This window comes from Triticum urartu, chromosome 7, assembly GCF_003073215.2.
Source record: "Triticum urartu cultivar G1812 chromosome 7, Tu2.1, whole genome shotgun sequence".
Classification (NCBI taxonomy): Eukaryota; Viridiplantae; Streptophyta; class Magnoliopsida; order Poales; family Poaceae; genus Triticum; species Triticum urartu.
The window spans coordinates 29,859,354-29,881,133 of record NC_053028.1 but is presented as its reverse complement, the minus strand read 5'-3'; the positions used below and the strand labels follow the sequence as shown (position 1 = coordinate 29,881,133).

The 21,780-nt window shown below is 43.4% G+C and overlaps 2 protein-coding genes across 2 annotated transcripts; both read left to right on the top strand.

Moving 5' to 3' along the window:
- Nucleotides 1–6,265: 6,265 nt before the first annotated feature.
- Nucleotides 6,266–9,141, top strand: LOC125520854 (B3 domain-containing protein Os06g0194400-like). The gene is made up of 7 exons (XM_048685889.1): nucleotides 6,266–6,493; nucleotides 6,616–6,723; nucleotides 6,838–6,869; nucleotides 6,970–7,144; nucleotides 7,246–7,452; nucleotides 8,125–8,192; nucleotides 8,887–9,141. The coding sequence occupies exons 1-6, from the start codon at nucleotides 6,359–6,361 to the stop codon at nucleotides 8,158–8,160; spliced, it is 693 nt and encodes a 230-aa protein (XP_048541846.1). The 5' UTR covers nucleotides 6,266–6,358; the 3' UTR covers nucleotides 8,161–8,192; nucleotides 8,887–9,141.
- Nucleotides 9,142–11,669: 2,528 nt separating this feature from the next.
- Nucleotides 11,670–13,779, top strand: LOC125522141 (GDSL esterase/lipase At5g45910-like). Its single transcript, XM_048687219.1, has 5 exons — nucleotides 11,670–11,978; nucleotides 12,060–12,281; nucleotides 12,655–12,800; nucleotides 12,898–13,174; nucleotides 13,374–13,779. Exons 1-5 carry the CDS (start codon nucleotides 11,702–11,704, stop codon nucleotides 13,595–13,597), a joined length of 1,146 nt encoding a protein of 381 aa, XP_048543176.1. The 5' UTR covers nucleotides 11,670–11,701; the 3' UTR covers nucleotides 13,598–13,779.
- The last annotated feature ends 8,001 nt before the right edge of the window (nucleotides 13,780–21,780 follow it).

Genomic DNA, 21,780 nt, shown 5'->3' with positions numbered 1-21,780 from the left:
TGTGGCCGACATGTATGGACTGGAGACCTAAAGAGTTGCTCCGGGACATTGATGAACACATGAACAACACTAGGACATGAACATATAATAATGGTGTTGGTGTTGGAGGAGCTAATGGAGATAAAAACACTAATGCTACGGCCTAGAGGATTGAGAGAGAGAAAAGAAAAGATGAGGGATATGAACTGCAGTATTGCTACGACTCTACATCCACATTTTTTTTTTTGAAAAGAAGCCCTGTATCTTCATGTATGAGTTCTAGTTAGCTATGCACATGAACAGAATGGATGAACTAGAGAACAAGGATGAGCAGAATGCACGCATGAACTGGAGGAGGTGGATGAGTGAGAGAGAAGCTGCTGGATGGGGATAAAATGCAGAAGGTGGTGCAGGCCGCCGATTAACTCCTCTAAAACAATAATGTGGGATTAGTACAATTATTGTGTGATGGGACATAAATACTTATTGTGTGGTGGGGCATTCACACGTACTGGCCGTGTCATACATGGACAATACAACATTGACACACTGCCAAGAAATCAATATACATGGCTCGTTGTATAATTACTGCACTGATCTTTGTGCAGCGAACGGATGAGATACCATCCTCGCATGGCCGCATGTCCACCCGTGATTTATCGGTGTCCGAAGGAGTCCCAGATTGTGCACCTTATATACCCCTCAAAACAAAAGTTGTGGCGATGGATGGTTAAAGGGACTGTGGTATCTTTGGCCCACCAGGGTTTAAGTCCTGATGCTCGCATTTATTCCTAGATTTATTTCAGGATTTTCGGCGATGCGCATTCAGTGTGAGGAGATGTTTCTGTCGATGACGAGTTGCCTATTGTTAAGATTAAAGTATAATCTGTAATTAAGGGAAATCTCCCCTTGCCCATCGAACGAGCGGTTGCTCCCGCACGGACGCCTGTGTCCGTTGCAACCGTCGCCTCTCTCCCGTCCTTCTGGAACCGATGCATCTTTTCGCGATCGTCGCATCTCTCCAAGGGGTACTCTGTAACCATCGATCAAGACAATTAATCACTTTTGATTCAAAACACGTTATCACGCACGTAGAACAGCCAGCGAGAGCAAAAGGCAACAGAGAAAGGAGAAGAGAGAAGAGACGCCGCCGGTGAGATGACAGGCCTCGTCTCCTTCTTCCTCCGTCTGATCCGCGAGGACGGTCGCCGCTACCGCCTCATTGCCCTTCGCCGTCATGGAGTTGGTGGCCACCGCCGTTTCCGTCGCCGGATGCAAGCCATCCGACGGTTCGACCGCAGCGCCTGCTCTCTTCAAGTTTTTTTAAATCTCTGTTTTATTAGTCTAGTACTAATTATTGTATATGGTGCAGTTTTAGACTCTGTTCCATATGTCCATACACAAAATGGTTTGGCTGAAGCATTGATTAAGAGGATCAAACTCATTGCAAGAACTTTGTTGACGAATTGCAACTTGCCAACCTCTTGTTGGGGTCATGCTGTTTTACATGCTGCTGACTTGATACAATTGAGGCCAACTGCATATCACAGTTCTTCCCCTCTGGAATTGGTACATGGAAATCCTCCGAGCATTTCCCATCTGCGTAAGTTCGGATGTGCTGCATACATCCCGATCTCACCACCACAACGGACATCTATGGGCACTCACAGGAAGTCGGGGATCTATGTGGGGTACAAATCGTCGTCGATTATCAAGTACCTGGAACCCCTGACTGGGGATCTATTCACAGCCCGTCACGCTGATTGCATATTTAATGAGGAACATTTTTCGGCATTAGGGGGAGATTTCAAATACCAGAAAGAATGCCTGGAAATTGATTGGAATGCTCATGCCATTTCATCCTCTAATCCACGTACCCAAGAGACCGAACTTCAAGTTCAGAAGATCATTAATTTACAACATCTTGCAAATAATCTGCCAGATTCATTTACTGGTCTGAAAGGTGTTACAAAATCCTTAAATCCGGCCAGAAACGCGCCAGATAGAGTGGAGGTACCGATAAAAACCACTCAACTCCCTATTCCCAAAAAGAGGGAGAGTAGTACAACCTCTGACCTGGAGCATGCTTCTAGAAAGCAGGAAAAGGAATCGAGGAGAAAAACCTCGGAGTCAGTAAATGCAGGTCAACTCAACGTTGACAAACACCTGATGGGTAGTATACACCCAGTGGAAGGGCAACCTCCACAACCCAGTTTCAGTGTGCACAAATTGACTGGGACATTGGAACACCCAGACTCGATCGTATTGGGAAATCACGAAGAATCACTAGGGGTGCAGGAAATTTCCATCAACTATGTTGATTCTGAAGAATCATTTAACCGCAAGACAACAACTGTCGACATATATTTTGCTGAAAAGATTGCAGATACCCTTCTCACTGATCATGATCCAAGGTCTATCGTTGAGTGCCAAAAGCGCTCCGACTGGCCTAAATGGAAGGATGCAATCCAAGCAGAAATTGCCTCGCTTATCAAAAGAAAGGTATTCACTGAAGCAATACCTACACCTCCCAGTGTCTTCCCTGTCGGATTCAAATGGGTTTTTCTCCGGAAACGGAATGAGACAATGAGGTGGTGAGATATAAAGCAAGGCTCGTAGCACAAGGTTTCACGCAGAAACCCGGCATTGATTTCACTGAAACATATTCTCCAGTAACGAGTGCAACCACTTTCCGATATCTTATATCCTTGGCAGTGCAAAATCATCTATCTATGCAGTTGATGGACGTCGTGACCGCATATCTTTACGGGTCACTAGATTCGGACATATATATGAAGGTTCCTGATGGAATCTCTATCCCGAATAAAAATGCAAAACGCAACATGTATTGTGTAAAGCTGAATAAGTCATTATATGGCTTAAGTCAGTCGGGACGGATGTGGTACAACCGACTAAGTGAGTTCCTTCTTCAGAAAGGTTACTCCAATAGTGTTGATTGCCCATGTGTTTTCATCAAGAAGTCCTCTACAGGATTTTGCATCATCTCTGTGTATGTTGATGATCTCAACATCATTGGCAGCACACCAGACATTGATGAAGCACGCAATCACCTAAAGATGGAATTTGAGATGAAGGATTTGGGTAAAACCAAATTTTGCTTAGGTATTCAACTTGAGCACCTTCCCTCGGGATTCATGGTACACCAATCTGCCTATATCCAGAAAATATTGGAGAAATTCAATATGGACAAATCCTATCCATCTAAAACTCCCATGGTGGTTTGATCTCTAGACGTAGAGAAAGATCCATTTAGCCCAAGGGATGATGGAGAAAAGGTGTTGGGACCTGAAGTTCCATACCTTAGTGCTGTTGGAGCGCTTATGTATCTTGCAAATTGCACAAGGCCTGATGTTGCATTTGCGGTGAATCTACTTGCTAGACATAGCGCAGCTCCCACCAAACATCATTGGTCTGGAGTGAAGAATATCTTTCGATATCTCCAAGGCACAAAGGATCTTGGCCTATTTTTCCAGTTCCAGAAAAATCAGGACTCTGATGTGATTGGATATGCAGATGCCGGCTATTTGTCTGATCCCCATAATGCCAGATCTCAGACCGGCTTCGTGTTCCTACATGGTGGCACTGCTATATCATGGAAGTCTTCGAAACAGACTCTGGTGGCAACATCTACCAATTATTCTGAAATAATTTCGTTATTTAAAGCAACATGCGAATGTGTATGGCTTCAGAGAATGATAAACCACATACAACAGTCATGTGGAATGGGTTCGATAAAATTACCTACCATTATCTATGAAGATAATGCGGCCTGTGTTGCGCAGATGCAAACATGATACATCAAGAATAATATCACCAAGCATATTTCTCCTAAATGGTTTTTCCCCATAATCTTCAGAAAAACGGGGAAATAAGCATTCTGCAAGTCAAATCATGCGACAACCTTGCTGATTTATTTACCAAGTCTTTACCAAATTCTACGTTCCAGAAATGTGTTCATGGAATTGGTATGCGAAGACTTAGGGACTTGCAGGTGTCAGGGGGAGTCTCTTCTTGAGATATCCTTATTTTAATGACATCACATTATGCTATATTTCTTTGTGAGTATGTGTTTCATGATCTCATCAAAGATTTTATGAAGAACTTTTGAAAGAGGATCTTTTGAGATGACAGAGCTTCCCCGACAATCGTGAAGATGATTCTACATGGTCAAGCGTAGATTAGGAGGAGTGTTAAGATTAAAGTATAATCTGTAATTAAGGGAAATCTCCCCTTGCCCATCGAGCGAGCGGTTGCTCCCGCACGGACGCCTGTGTCCGTTGCAACCGTCGCCTCTCTCCCGTCCTTCTGGAACCGATGCATCTCTTCGCGATCGTCGCATCTCTCCAGGGGATATATATACTCTCTGTAACCATCGATCAAGACAGTTAATCACTTTCGATTCAAAACACCTATGACGACTTTGTAATTTTCAAGATGATATGCCGGCTCAGTCTTTTGGAGGTGCTCATAGGGGTAGAGTATGCGTGTGTGCGTTCATAGGCGTGAGTGTATACACGTGTATATCAGCGCTTGTGTCTGTACTATGTTCAAAAAAAGAAAAGTTGTGCACCTTTATTCATGAAAGAAGAAAACAAATTAATTTCAAAGTACATTAACTTGCTATAAGCATGCTAGTTTTCTTTAGTTTCAGGACGATGTAAGCATGGTTTGATTTTATTAAAGCCAGCCATGTACGCTTTCCCCATTAAAAAAAAACATGCAGGTTTTTTAGTTTCAGGCCATCATGCCTGGCTCGGTGTTCCTTATGACCCAGTGTTTGCACTTATGAAAATGCCAGTTAATTAATTAATAAAGCTCCATGAGATTCTTCAGAGAAGAATGATTATCTAAAAAAATAGATGAATTGAATTTTTTTTTCTGCGGGGGCAAAACATGTATATTAATCAGAAAAGAAGTACACTCCTTATTACATTGCACGACAGCCACGTCCAGCTCCGAACCAAGCCAGCTTACCGTGTGGCCTTCCATTCTGCCAATTTTCTGTGTTCCTAATAGGTCATTTAATCTTTGGCCACAGCTTTTCTCGTATTTGGTATTTGGACCTTTGTTCAAGAATTCGTCCGATGAACCAATTAATTTGCTAATTAATCCCTACTTGTAGGATCACTGTGTAGCCAATAAACTGATAAATTGTCCGATTAATTGATTAACTTATCGATTAGCTTATTAATTCCCTATTCACCAGTCAACTGAGCAGCTGTCAGTTTATGATTTCCTCAAGAATGATTTGGATGATTTGTCCTCGCCTATTGACATGGATGACTTGTGACCATTTTTGCTAAAACATTGGAGTATAATTTACACTTTTTATCCATTTTGAGATTACATTGTAAAGTCGATGCCCAATAAATGACCATATTGAAAAACTATTAGATTCTTACATTTTCAACGTTGCCAGGAGATGCAACACAGATAATCCAAGGCATGAACCATTGAGTTGGAGAAAAAGAAGGCCAAACAAGGAGACCCAACCCCAAATCATTGATGAATGTGTCGTGGCGGGATCTATTGACAAGACTACCGGTGCCATCACAAACCTGGCTGGGATCATCGCAGTTGGTGGGCTCCTCTCCCCTCGACAACATGACTTATTGGATGTGAGAAAACCACCTCGCATCGCCATGACGGGGGCGAGGCCAGAGGTATTTATATTTACGGCATCGTCGGCCCTTCTTCCCAGTTTAGCAACACGAGGACGACAAAAATTGTCAATATACCACCCTGTCCATCACTGCCTTGTGGCCCATACTCCCTAGAATCCCTCCTTCCGGTGAGCAGGTCTCCAACTGTGCCCTTTTGCACACCTGCACCGGGTGAAGGGGATAAGGGTTCTGGGTAGCGTCTCGGTGCAACTGCCCGCGTTCGTTCCACTAATTCGACTGCTACCATAACTTCAAGCTCTGTTTCGTCGAGCTCACCGTGGCTGGCTGGCAATGCTAGTGCCGCGAAAACCCATTTTCTTTTCCAAAAAATCAAAATCAATTCTATGGAAATGCCTCCTACATAAGATTTTCTTTCCCCAACTACCTAGACTAGAATCCCTCCATCAGAAAGCGCAAATGATTTCGAACGTTTGAATCTCGCGGCTCTCGGCCTGGCACCCCCAGCGTCCCAGAACTCGGTGCATGCACCCATCTCATCCACCAAGCGCCCACCCCTCGCGCAAACGGTCCATATGCTCACGGTCCATAGACCGGGTCCTCCTTATTTCCCCTCGCCAGTCTAATTTATTGGCCGCCGCAGCTTTCCTTTCTGGCCTCCTCCTCCCCATTCCCATCTTCCCCAGCCCAGCGCCGCCGCAGCGAGAGAGAGAAATCCGGAGATTGCCGGAGAAGGGATGGCCGGAGCGGTCGCGTACGAGGAGCAGCGCCGGAGGCAAGTGGAAGAGAACAGGCGCAAGCTCGACCAGCTCAAGCTGCACCACCTCTCCGCCGCCCTCAGGGACGCCGCCGTCGACCCCAAGCCCTCGCCGGTCAGACCGCTCGCCCTCCCGCCCCCCTGGCCTCCTCCCCCTTCGATTCGTATGTAGGCTGTTCATTCGTTCGTTTGTTTGTTTGATTTGACTGACTCGCCGGGTTTCCGTCCGTGTCGCAGGTCAAATCTGCGAAGCGGAAGCCTCGAGGGCCGCCGCCGGGGGACGCCCCGCCCCGCCGCTCCGGCCGCGTCGCCAGCCTCCCCGAGCAGCCCAACTACCGGTTCGAGGTACGAACGTGGTTATGCTGCCGTTAAGGGTTTCAATTTTCATTTTTATTTTTTCCTTCATTCAGATTCAGATACTAACTGAAGAATGCATCTTCCGTGTATTTGCTTGTGTAGGATACCTATGGTGTCCTTGAGAAGAGTATCAGGTGGGGATAATCATGTCTCGTCCGATTCTTCCTCTCCAGAGAGCATTTGATTCGTGCATAGTACAGCAACTCTGTTTCTTGGTTGTTTTTGATGGAGCAGGGGGAGCAGGACGCACACCACAAGGAGCGACTTGATTGATCGAGTCTACGCGACCGAAGAAGCCAGAACCTATGCCACCGACATGGCCGAACAGCTGCAGGGCAAGCTGGACCCCCGCCACCCCAGTTTTGTCAAGCCCATGACCCAGTCTCATGTCACCGGAGGCTTCTGGCTAGTAAGCAAAAGGCTTCCACTGCTGCATGCTTGCATTCAGTTCACTCCCTGATTGAAACTGACGATGGTTGTCGGGTGCCGATTTGGATGGATTACTTGCAGGGCCTCCCCAAGCAGTTCTGCACCAGGCATCTCCCAAAGCGTGATGAGTGGATCACTCTGGTGGATGAGATGGGTGCTGAGTCCGATTCGTACTACCTTGCGCGCAAGTGGGGCCTCAGCGCCCAGTGGAAAGCGTTTGCCATCAATCACAAGCTGGTCGATGGTGACTGCCTGGTGTTCGAGCGCATTGACCGGGCAAAGTTCAAGGTGAGATTTTAATATGGTGCAATCCCTTGTCTGAAGCTTTGTCCATGTATGAAACATTGAATCCAATGAGAATGCACGTGCATTTTATACAATTTCTGAAGAATTGCGTTCAATTTCATGGTTTGGTGGTTTGCTGATGCCATTATCTTGAATGTTCCACACTATTTGTACACCCAAGCAGTTGACTGAATTAATTCATGGGGAATTCTTGTTATGGTCATGTAATAACTGTAGATATTATGCATTTGTTCTCTGTGGTTCGTTATGTTGTAGATTTAAACTGTTGAGTGGAGCCACAGTTTTATTTAGGAATGAATGTGAGGTTGCAAAGAATGTCTAACTATTTATTCGAAATGACTAACTAGACATGTTTTTTTTGCTGGAACCATTGCTATACAACAACATCCCTACAACATTCCTTCATTCTAAGCAGATTCTACAATGCTCCCTTGGAGCCTCCTTGTGATTGTACATGGAATAGGAAACAATTCATTGAAGGATTAACAACTGGGAACATATTTTGAAATGCAGCCTCTGTTATTGCTATGAAAGTACGAATGCAGCCTCTGTTATGTCTAACCATGTGTATCACTGCTAATAATGGAGCCTCTGCTATGTCTAACCATGCGTATCACTGCTAATAATGGCGTCTCTGCTATGTACATGATGCAGGTACACATTATCAGACAAAGTTCATATTATAAGTAACGACTGATGAGGGTGTGAGATACTTAGAGCAGGTAAATTGTTCATATTATTGTCTAGTCGGAAGTTTGAATTGAGTATTTTAAAAAGTTTATTTCTAAGCATCTTTTACTGCGTGGTAGTTCACATGTCTGAAATAATTGTGAAACATGTGTTTTATTATCATTTAATCTACCTCAACTTAACTCTGTTTCCTGCACTGCAGTTAGTTGTGATGTGAACATGGGAAAAAAGCTGGCCAAATTTCTATATCTGACAAACTAGTTGATTACATGCCAGGCATTAGGGGATTGTATTTTTTTGGGTGGGAGCGGTGCAGGATTCTGCTAATCTTTCCCTCCCTGATATATAACCATTTGAACTGTGTACTCCACTTTTGCATGTCGATCTGTACCTCTGGGCAGTTTAAAAGCAGCACTAGTCTAGTGCACACCTTGTTATGTCAGCAGTTTAAAAGAATGACAAAACCACATCTGTTCAACTAAATCGTTTCTACATTCTGAGTCTTGATACCATGAATGTGTCATATCTGAGGGAAAGACGTTAGGTTACTAGTTTGTAACTTTCTATACATATTCATTGTGCTTGCTTGCCATTTGCCAATGACCACCAACACTCGTATTTCATCTACTTTCCTATTTCTTTCCGTTCATATATAATTTATTGATATTGTTTAAACTTAACATTATTCCCTTTTTACTAAGTATTTCTGGTCTTTTGGTCAATTAGGTCTGCCTGAAGGAACTGGACAATGAGTTGCAAATGGAGATCGTGAACCGTCTTCAGCCTTTTGGGTGACGACAATGTTAAAAATATTAACTTCACAGATTCTCCTAGTAGTTATGTTTAGACTTATCTATGGGAACCAACGAAACTTGTAAATTTTGCCTGTGATGCCCCATCCTTATTCCCATCCAACTTCTTGTGATGTCCAATTTGATTCACTCTGCAGGCATGCATAATTTAGCAGATTTCTTTCGCTTATATGATCATGTATACTCCCTCTGTAAAGAAATATAAGAGCGTTTAGATCACTACTTTAGTAATCTAAACGCTCTCATATTTATTTACAGAGTACATGTTATCTTGTCACTGTGTTTGATCTTAGCTTTATGCTTCTCAAGTAATATGACATGTGCTTTGGCTATAAATAAGGTGAGACGAAGATGAGAATGCTTCCACATTGATCTAATGGCTGGAGGTAACTGTGATTTTATAACAATCTTTCACATCTATTTTTTTTTTGACATACTGATATTGATGCTTGCCAATACTGGAGGTGGCTATTTAACAAATGTTTTTACTGAACTTAACTTTCAAATGCTCATTGCTGTCCATGGGCCAAAAAATCGCATCATACAGAAACAATAGGACCAGGACTCTAGCCAAGGCGTACACAAGGACATGAACCAATATCATCTAAAACCAGGCAGAGACACGGCAAACTGAAAAAACTCTTGGATAGACCAAGTTCATCACTTGTTAATGGATGCAATAGAAACAAATACACCATTTTGCCCATCCCATCTTCTTCAGTCCCTCTCATGTAACAGTATACTCCAACTGAACCTGACACGTATGGATTTGAGGCACCAACAGCCGGTCAGCATAGGGATGAAAATGGAGTGGAAAGTTTCCGCTTTTCCGGAGGAAAAATGGGAACGGAGAGGAAATATGAAAGCAGAAACGGAAATTTGCAAAATGAAAATGGAATTGGAATTTTTTATGCGGAAATGGAATCAAAAATGGAATGGTATTTTCCGGTGGAAAACACGTGGCTACTTTGTAATTTCCGTTTCTACTATAGGCCCATGGCTACTTTGTAGCCAACTACCAAACAACACACAATGACACAATGAGTAGAATGAGCAAAATGTATCACTTGAGTACCAACTTTTACTACCACACACATACTCAGCTAGACTCTATACGGAATTATCATGTACTACTACAATACTACCCTATGTTACCAACACAACCATATTATTTTATAGCCATGTTAAGAATTCCATCAATTTATTTGTTTTTTGTTTGTATTTCTCTATGATTCAAGGGGGTTTTAAGTTCCGGTCAACACACAGTTTTGTTTACATTTCCGCTCTGTATTCGCTCCATGTTTGTTTTCGGTAGTATCTGTTTCCGTATTCGTTTTCGGGGTTTCTGTATTCGTTTCCGCTTCTGTAAAAAAATATAAAAACAAATATGATAGCACCCAGTTCCGTCCGTTTCCGCGCCGTTTTCATCCCTAGGTCAGCATACACATTATTACCAGAACGATCAGTCCATCTCTACACATCACTACTATCCACCCACAGCCTCACAAATTACTCTTCCTCGAAGAACTGTCTGCGCACGTGACTATTTGGTGCACTTTCACCTGTATGCCATATCATCAGCGTGAAACTCTTGCCGCCAGGTATTGCGCCTGCTCTTATCGTTAACGTGAAACTCTTGTTGCCAATTATTTTGCCTGCTATTACCGTCAGCATGAAGATCTTGTCGCCAGATTCGTGCTACTGTGTGCTGTCATACCAATAAATTTAAGTTGACTTGGCTGTTGCAAACGAGTTAATTGTCAGAAAAAATAAATGTTGATCTCTTGGCCTCGTGGCCTGACGAGGATCAAGCAAATCTTATCACAATGACCAACCCGTAGAAATAAAGTGGCCGCATGCATGACTTTGTAAGGTCTTGTGAGAATAATTAATAAAGTGGCCGCATGCATCGCTCAGATGCAGAGGCCGGGGGTCATCCTCCTTTTCTAAAAAAACCAACCCGTAGAAATCGCTCCAAATGGATGGCATTTCATCCGTATACATTGAAATGATACATATCCTAAATTGCACATATAAATGGTGGTATATACCCAAACTTTCTGACGCGATATATATTCAAGTAAGTACCTGATAGAAAGGAAGGTTGGATCTTCCCCTCTCCAAAAGGACGGATACCATGTTTGTTCTTGTAAAAAATAAGGATCCAACTTCCTGCTGAATTTTTAGTTGTAAATATAATATGCCTGAATGTCTCACAGTATGCTTTATAATAAATTTAAGTTTATTTTTAGCTATCATTATTTTCCTTAAGAAACAATCTTTGTTGATATTAATCAATTGTAGTAATATGTCTATGATATGTATAGGCCAACCATCCTATCAATTTTGTCCCGATCCATTGTTGATGGTGCAATTATCTCCAAATGGAGTGCTTTATATCTTGACGATGACGTTGTGCCCCATATAGACAGGGACGAGAAACTAGACATACTACTCATATAGTACATGTTAGGTTCCTTATATATGACACAAAACAATTAATCTACAGATTTTATGAGCGTATCGCTCTGGGTGCATTGAAAAGATTGATAGCTTTGCGTGATTGAAAGCGATGCAAAGCCAACAATGGATGAGATGGCGCGACAAAGATGTGAACCTGCTCGTGCAACGTGCCAAATGCGATGCTGCATGCGCGCGCTTGGTGGAGGCTTCCCTATAAATACATAGCTCATCATCACTAAGGACGTGCACTGAGCTGAGGCATCAAGATGGGTAGTGGTGGAAGGTTGGTGTTGGCTGCCTTCGTGGCGGTGGCGCTCGCCATCTTGCTCCCATCGACTGAGGCGGCCTCCCTCCGTGGTGGCGAACCGTTCGAATCCATCTTCGCCTTTGGCGACTCCTTCACGGACACAGGCAACAACCCCATCGTCTTCGGCTGGTACAACGTCTTTGACGTCGTGATGCGCCCTCCCTACGGCATGACCTCCTTCGGCGGCCTCCCCACTGGCCGCAACTGCAACGGCCGCCTCATCATTGACTTCATCGGTAATTAATCTATCAATCATCAGTAGCCTCCCTCCCTGCCTATATATGTGTATTTCAAGGTGATCAACGTATGATTTTCAGCTCAAGGCCTAGGCTTGCCTCTCGTGCCACCGTACCTGTCACACAAGGGGAGCTTCCAGCAGGGCGCGAACTTCGCCGTTGGTGGCGCCACCGCTCTCAACTCCAGCTTCTTCCACATCGGGGACCCTCCCGGCGCCAGCCTGTTTCCCCTCAACACCAGCCTCGAAGTGCAGCTTGGCTGGTTCGAGGAGCTCAAGCCTTCCTTGTGCCAAACGGACCAAGGTTATATACTTACTTAGCTTCACACAGTGGATTGAACTGAAAATGCATATAAATTAATATGAAACGGCTGCCACCCGGGTTTGAAGAAGTACTGGTTAAGTCAACTGATTATGGTCACTAACCTAGGCCAGCGTAGGATGCAACATCTTATGGATGAATATCAAACGTGATGAACATACACAGTAAACAAAGTGTAGAGAAAAAACTGATTTGAAAAAGATAAATCACTATGGTGAATATGTCAACATAAGTTTAAATATAATGAGTTTGATGATTACACATGGTAATGATATATTGTTCAAACCGTGGTGCACCATTAACCAAACACTTGATGTGCGTACATATAATCAAGAGGAGAAATGCTTCACTGCAGAGTGCAAGGATTTCTTTGGCAGATCACTCTTCTTCGTGGGTGAGTTCGGGATCAACGACTACCACTACTCCTTTGGGAAGAAGAGCATGCAAGAAATCAGATCATTCGTGCCAGATCTCATCCAGACCATCTCCATGGGTGCCGAGGCAAGACTACTTGACTCATCATGCTCCTCATGTCACTCCGGCTGTTTTCAGTCAGCGTACATGCATGTTAACATCATGTAACTAATGCAACAAGCAGAGAGTGATCGAGCATGGGGCGAAGACTCTGGTCGTCCCTGGGATGATCCCGTCCGGATGCGCGCCGCCGATCCTCGTCACCTTCGAGGACGCCGATGCTTCGGAATACGACGCCACCACCGGCTGTCTCAAGGAGCCCAACGAGATCGTGAAGCTCCACAACTCTCTGCTGCGAGACGCCGTCCAGAAGCTGCAGGAGGAGCACCCCGATGTGACCATCATCCACACTGACCTGTTCAACCACGTTATGGAGATGGTCAAGGCGCCTGAGAAATTCGGTCAGTATAATTCTGTGTATACGCTCTTCATTGTTGGAAGTGCCCTGAGATTTATCTCGCTTAGAGTTTTGTCCAAACATATTGCACACCTTTTTGAATCCATTGTTCAGCATGAATCTTGATTCGTAAGGTTTAGAAAATAGAGTAGTAGTGGTGAACATTGCAGAAGTTGATGAGTTCAGTTATGCGGTGGTTGCAGGGATTAAAAAAGACGATGTTCTTAGAGTTTGCTGTGGAGGACGTGGGAGGTACCACTACAACCTCTCGGTCGCTTGTGGTGATGAAGCCGCGACGACGTGCGAAGATCCGTCCACTCATCTATTCTGGGACGGTGTCCACCTGACGGAGGCAGCCTACCACTACATTGCTGAAGATTGGCTCAACACCATAGTAAGCAGTCTGCCTACAACAGCTAGCTCTTAAATGTGCTGCCTACGTCTGAATGCGATACATGGAATCATGTACACGGTAGTCCATCATATCACCGCAATCTTCAATAAGATACTTGTAATAAAATGGGTTTAAATGTACTTCTAAATAAAATTATTATCTATTGTATATTGTTAAACCAATAAAAAGGATGGTGGAGGTTTATGGATCTAAAATTATGGTATCTTAGTGGTAGAGATGTGTCTACACAAAACAGCACACCATCGAGAAAATTTAGACCTACTTGGACGGCATCACGACACTTTTAGTATGTGCGAGTTTAGATGTTTTACCGGTATGTTGTCACGGACTCCTATTGAACACTTGCGAGTATAGATGCGTTGCACTATGCTCACTGATCAGTGATCATAGCCATTGCATCTTCTCTTGGAACCACCGACGCAGATTTGTCACAACCATTGAAGATGTACAAGTAGCATATAACACTTCTAATCTGAGCTACAGAAAAGATTATGCATTCAAGATCGATATGTGCATACAAAAAATTCACGGCTTTTTCTTAGCTTGGTCAAGCAAGTCACTGACAAAATTGGCGTGCAAGTGAGATAAGTATAAATAAAAAGTGAGAATATGATTCGCGCAAAAGGAACTATAAACATGCACAAACAAAAGATTGATTCCTCGCTATTGATACGACTGCAACACCATCATCGGTGAAGACGCTATGAACTACTCCACACTTCTGGTTAATCTATATGCACTATGTATGCTGCCAAGATAAATATAGATGGTGCACATAGTGATCATGACTTGATGCACCACGATGTTGCACCATACTGATATGTTGAGTTGTTTACTGCAACAGAACGCATCCTTGAAGGTAAACACTTTTTTTTTGCTTGGACCTATAAAGATACAGTGCAATTTATTTACTGGCGTGGCTCTTCTTAGTTGTGTTGTTGTTTTCTTTTCATTGGAAACCAAACCTAGTGATTCCCTTCTAAATATCCCAAATGGTTTTGATCTTGTCTCCATAAATATCAAATGCATCGTAGCTATCTTAGTTATAGATAGTTGATGATTCTGCATGATGCAAATAACCAGCTTAAAATATTATTTTTAGATAAGAGTATTATGTGCAACAATACGGCCAGAAACAAAACTATATTACATACACAAAAATTACAAGTCCCGTTTATGGTGTATGAAATCACGTAGAGAAGTCCAAAGAGTAGTTTTTTTGTGCGTGGAGAAAATGTTAATTTGTTATGTCTTTGCTAAAAAGTGCATTAGCACATTTGAAATTGGCTCAAACTTATATAACTATTCACCATACCATTTGTAAAAACACCGATGAATTAATTGTACACATGTGAAGAACCTAAAGCTTGTGAGACTATTTAATTGTCTATGCAAATCGATATGATGAAGTATCATATTAAAAACATATTATTTTCCTCCCAGATGAGAGCTACGTTTCGGAGCTCATGCGCATTTGCACCAGAGTGAACAGTAAATTAAAAAACAAATTCACACAAATCTGAAATCTTTAGAAATCAAAGATGAGAAACCCTTCTAGGAGCATATCATCTCGGAATCAGATTTGAATTTTGGTTATCAGACGACATTTTGGTTAGTGAGTATATCCATCCATCAAATAAAGCCAAAAAAACAGCACCACATTTGTGTCCTCCCATCTGCTTGTCCAAAATGGAGGGGCCATTTTTTTTTTGTGCAGTTATGGCCCAGAAAAGCAAATAAATCATTTTAATGTGTCAATAGCTATATGCTCATGTAATCACTAGATTGATTTGTCATTTATGAAAAATCGACGATATTAATATGTCTAGTTTCTGTCCCTATCTGGAGGTACAACATCGTCGTCAAGAGACAACAACTCCATCTGCACATAATTGGATTATCAACAATGGATACGGATGGCTGACCTATATGTATCATACACATATGCTGCAATTAATATTTATAAACAGTATTGAGGGAAATAATGATTGCAGAAAGTAAATTAAAATAAATTATAAAACATACCCATACAAACATGCATGCATTTTCTCTTCAGCCGGAAGTTGGTATTTGAGTTTTGGCGAGATCAAACACGATATCAGCCTGTTTAGATGGGTAGATCAAACACTATAGTGTGCTTCCTTATACACCGAGTAGAAATGTGTTCAACATTTTCCGTTCTTAATATATACGGTACCATCAACCATTTGTAGTGTTTTCGATTGGTCAGTCGTTGTGATACGACTTGCCCCATCCACGGGCCAAGAAAGAGACCATCATTGATTGTGTAGGTCGATCAACTTGTTTAGAATGGATGGGTCAAATTAACTTTATTCTATGGTCACTGCACAAGAAAACAATTTTTGGTATGATAACTCACAGTACAACTGTATGCGGGTAATAATGTATTTTTGCAAAAAAGTGTGTTTTTCTTATGATTGCTAAGAGCGGGTACAATAACTAGCGATAAGAGCTTCATGCCGATGACAGAAAGTGAGACCTGACAACTAAATAGCCACGTACGTGTGCACACAGTGCTTCGAGGAAGGCAGTGAGGCAGTGGGCGGATAGTGATGGCGTGCAGTGATGGTTCTCGTAATAATGTGTATGTGACCGGTTGACGGACACTTACATATATGTGTCACGTTTGCGCCCATCCGTTGATCTGTACTGGTTTGGTTGTAGCTAGAGACGGGGATCTCTTAGGGTGCAGGTCATATGTGGTAGTAATATTAGATCATATGTTGATTATTGCATACTGGTCTTTTGGGCGATTCACCTTTGGGCATCTCTATTTCAATTTTGTTTTCAGAAGGACAATTTGAACCACTGGTTAGAGAAAAGGTAAAATAACCATGCGCCCCAGTAAAAACAGGTTTGGCTTTGCCTGGAAAACATAAATCCACGTTAATCGATTTACCGCCGCCATCCCCATCAACCCGACCTCTAGAACTGACCCCTCCCACCAGCACTGCTAGTTTCGCGCTTCCTGAGCCGCCTCCTTTACCTTGTCGTTGCCACATCGGCCATCCCTCTACCCCGTGGAATTAAATCACCCCCGAAATAGCTGCAACAGCCGCACTATTTGCTGCCTTGGAACCCTGCCGCTACGCTATGGCTGCTGCCGCAAAATTCTCTCCAAACCTTGTTCCAAAATCAGCAAAGGCCTCGAGAAATCCCACTTGAAAAATTGATGCTATTGCCATGATTGCCGCTATGGCGGCAGCTATAGCTGCTAGAAGAGGCTGCCTCGAAAACATGTCTCCCACAATGTAATCTTTGCGCCTACCCCCTCCCCTCACACGCACGCACGCACGCACGCACACACTCTTTCTTTGGCGTCGGCGACTATCCCGCACCTGCACCCGTCAACCCTCGGTCTTCCCTCCGGCAGCAATGCTGTAACCATCAGGTTCAATTTTATGCGATTGACAATTAACAAACGCTGTAAAACCAATAATGCGCCCATACGCTTATTGGTAGTCCAAGGTGCACGCCCGTCTCCACCCTAGTGGGTGTCTGTGGGTCGTCCAACCATAAGTAATTGGTTTACCTTATATATTGTTGATTGGTTTTGAGATAGCTTATTGTTTATGAAAAACGATGGTTTACCTTATATAACCTTGATCAGTGAAGGACATAGCATATATATTGCTTCTGTAAAGTCTCATCTTCCTTGATCATACTCCCTCCGTTCCCAAATATTTGTCTTTCTAGAGATTTCAACAAATAACTATATACAGAGCAAAATGAGTGAATATACACTCTAAAATATGTCTACATACATCCGTATATTGTGTTTATTTAAAAATGCCTAGAAAGACAAATATTTGAGAACGGAGGGAGTAGTAATTAGTCAGACCATTCAAATACATTATTAGACTGTATAGTAGACTCATATAGAAAAATCACACTTCCCTCCTCTTTTTTTTCCTCTCGAGATAAGAGAGAACAGAGAAGCATAACTATTTGGAAAAGGATGCATTTTTGAATTGCTTCTAGATGACGCACACTCATTGTTCAGCCTACAATACTCGTCTCCTGCTAAACCGTTTGTGCGCTCGTGGCTAGGAGTGAAAGATTGGATGAAGCGTATGCCTCTGGCAGGAACGCGTTGCATGTTATATAGGCAAAGAGGTTTACAAGATTTGGTGGTAGTTAGGTTATGTTGGATTGATCCTCAAGAAAGAAATACAAGATGAGGATGAATCCTAACAACCACAACTACTGGTTACAACACCACGCAACACGCTAGCCTTCCCGGCGTACCGGGCGTATATACGGTTTATACTTATACCGTATATACATGTTACAATGTATTCTAACACGCCCCCTCAATCATAACTTCACCAAGTTGAGATTGCTCTTAAAATATTCCAATTTTCGCCATGATAAGGCCTTGGTAAACCCATCAGCAACTTCATCACCTGTGGGTATAAACCGAATGTCCAGTAGCTTGCTAGCTACTCTCTCTCGAACAAAATGATAGTCAACTTCTATATGTTTAGTTCTTGTGTGAAACACTGGATTTGCTGACAAATATGTGGCACCAATGTTGTCACACCAAAGACGAGCAACTGGCGAATGAGCAACTCCAAGTACACGCAGACGAGTTTGGACCCAAATAATCTCAGCAGTTGCATTGGCTAATGATTTATACTCTGCCTCAGTACTTGACCTTGAAACAGTAGCTTGCTTACGTGCACTTCAAGAAATCAGGTTGGGACCAAAGAACACACAGAAACCTCATGTTGATCTTCTGTCATCAGGACATCCTGCCCAATCAGCATCTGAGAAGGCACTAACAATGTTGCAAGCTGACTTAGTGAATTTTAGGCCTGTACTCATATTACCTTTGAGATATCTCAAAATCCTTTTAACTGCTGTCATGTGTTGGGAGGTAGGAGAATGTAAATACTGACAAACTTTGTTCACTGGGAAACAAATATCCGGTCTTGTTAATGTCAAATATTGCAAAGCACCTACCATACTTCTATACCTTGTTGATTCTTCGGCCCCCAAAGGTTCTCCTTGTTCCTTTGATAGCTTTTCAGAAGTTGAGAGAGTCATGTTTGAAATCTTGCAGTTTGTCATGCCTGCACGTTTCAATATATCCATGACATATTTTTCTTGGGTGAGAAGGATGCCATCTTTTACCTTCTTAACTTCAATTCCCAAGAAATAATGTAGATCTCCTAGATCCTTCAAGGCAAAATCTCTTCTCAAATCTGCCAACAAAGCTACAGTTGCATCTTGTGATGAGCTAGCAACAATTATATCAGCAACATAGACTAACATAAACATAATAGTCTTTCCTCTTCTAAAAAAGAATAGAGAGGTATCCCCTCTTGATGGTTTAAAACCAAGTGCTTGAAGTTTGTCACACAACCTGGAGTACCATGCCCGAGGTGCCTGTTTTAGACCATACAACGCTTTGTCAAGTTTGTAGAGATGATTTTCCTTGCCTCTAATTTCATAGCCAGGTGGTTGTCTCATATAGACTTCTTCCTCTAGAACGCCATGGAGGAACGCATTCTGAACATCCAATTGCCTGAGGCTCCAGTTACTGGATACTGCAACAGAAAGAACAAATCTGATAGTAGCTGCTTTAACAACAGGACTAAAGGTATCTTCATAATCTATATCGTATCTCTGTTTGAAACCTTTTGCTACTAGCCTTGCCTTGTATCTGTCAATTTGACCATCTGCCTTTCTTTTAATCCTATAGACCCACCTACAATCAATGATATTTTTATTTTTTATTGGTGGGACTAAGTGCCAAGTCTTATTTTTAATAAGAGCATCATACTCATCATTCATAGCCCTCTTCCAATTTGTATCATTCAAAGCTTCTTGCAAGTTATGAGGTTCACCAGTAGTTGTCAGACCACCAAAACGAGGTTTGAGCTTGTCATACCTAATTGTGCCATCTGTACGAATTTGAGGTTTTAAAATGCCATGTTGTGACCGTGTTCGCCGGGTTGGCACATCATGAGCTGCAGGTGCATGCGGCACAGAAAATCCGCCGGAGGAGGGAGGATCCGCACGCGATCCCATGTCAGCGCGCGATCTCGTAGCGGATCTGTCGCCAGCGACAAAGGATATCTCATCCTGTCGGGGCAGGTCGACGTGGGAGCCCGTGCGCACGTCTCCCTCGCTTGGTTGGCCCACCTGGCGGCCCGCGAGAGCGGAGCCGATTGGCCCACCTGACGATGCGCTGTCGGGAGATTCAGCGGGCGGCCCAGCGCGCGCCACGCGTCATTCCCGTGGCGGCATCTGCGCAGTGGAGGCAGATTCGCCCCCTGGTCCACCTGCGTCGCCTGCGCCTGCTGACGCTGCAGGCTCGGGATCGCTGCCCGCAGCACCTGAATCCTCCTCGTGTTCTGCAACAGTTTCGTCTTGTTCTGGCTGCATAAAATCATGCACAAAAACTGGATTTTCTCCACTGTTAGCAACAGGATTAGGGCGAAAATTAGCCTGTTGATCAACTACAGGTTCGTCCCCATGATCAAAAGGTGTACACTCAGGAAGTAAAAGGACTTCTGACCGGAGAGGGGTGCCTGCATTACGATTTAGATTTGCAAAGGGAAAAACAGTCTCATCGAAAATAACATCACGGGATATGTATACTCATCCAGCAGCAACATTTAGACATTAAAAACCTTTGTGAAGATTGCTGTAGCCAAGGAACACGCACTGTTTGGAACGAAATTCTAACTTTTTGGAATTATAAGGGCGAAGATTCGGCCAACATGCACATCCAAAGACCCGAAGAGAATGATAATTGGGTTGTTCTTGAAACAAATGTGTCAGAGGAGTTTGAAAATTAATCACTTTGCTAGGGGTGCGATTTATCAGATATGTAGCAGAGAGGAAAGCCTCATCCCAAAACTTCAAGGGCATGGAGGCATGGGCTAAGAGAGAGAGAGAGCCCTACATCAACAATATGTCGATGTTTTCTTTCTGCTGACCCGTTTTGCTGATGAGCATGGGGACATGAGACATGGTGAGTGATTCCTAATTGACGAAAAAAGGAATTTAGACGTTCATACTCGCCACCCCAGTCTGTTTGCATAGTGATTATTTTCTTATTGAACAACCTTTCAACAAGGGTTTGAAATTCATGAAAGACTTTAAACACTTCGGATCGGTGCTTAAGGAGATATATCCACGTGAATTTGCTGTAATCATCAATGAAAGACACATAATAGTTTTTCTTATTGATAGAATCATGGGCAGGCCCCCATACATCGAAGAAAATTTGCTCTAAAGGAGCTTTAGACACACTGTTTGAACTAGGATAAGGAAGTTGGTGACTTTTGCCCATTTGGCATGCATCACACACTCCTTCTTTATTCAACTCGCTACTAGAAAAGGGAATATCATTCTGGCTAAGAACATGACGCACTATGGTAGATGACGGATGCCCTAGCCGACTATGCCACCTTTCAACAGGTAGTTTATTGGCACCAAACGCTTGCTTGCTTGAGCTAAAGGAAGCCGATGATACGGGGTAGAGACCTTGTCTACACCTGCCGCGCAGAAGAATTTTCCTCGTTCCCTGTTCCTTGACGAGAAAAAAAGTTGGGTGAACTTCAAGGAAGTATGATTATCAGTGGATAAGCGATGGGCGGAGATAAGGTTTTTGGCGGCATCGGGTACATGCAAGATGTTCTTAAGATGAAGATCACGAGTAGGGGTACGAACGGTAGTGTGACCAATATGACTAATTTCCATACCTTCTCTGTTTGCAGTGTGGACTTGATCGTTGTCGTGGTACTTGTTGTGGACGGTCAACTTGTCGAGTTCGCTGGTGATGTGATCGGTGGAGCCAGTGTCCAGATACCAGTTGGTATCTACTCCATAGGACGAGGTTGTGGCAGATCTGGCGCTCTTCTCGTTCTTGGTGTAGGAGATGTCGAAGCGCCGGTAGCATTCGAGGGCGGTGTGATTCGGTCTCTTGCAGATCTGGCAGACGACCTCAGGAAGATCATCGGCTCCTCCGTTGCCGTTGCCGTTGCCGCGACCTCCATTGCCACGACCACCGCCTCCATTGCCACGGCCTCTGTTTCCGCGGCCACCTCCTCCATTGCCGCGGCCACCGTTACCGTGGCCAAAGCCACCGCGGCCACGAGAGATAGTGTTGGTGGAGGACTGGGAGGAGTGGTTTCCACCTTCGAACATAGCAAGACGCT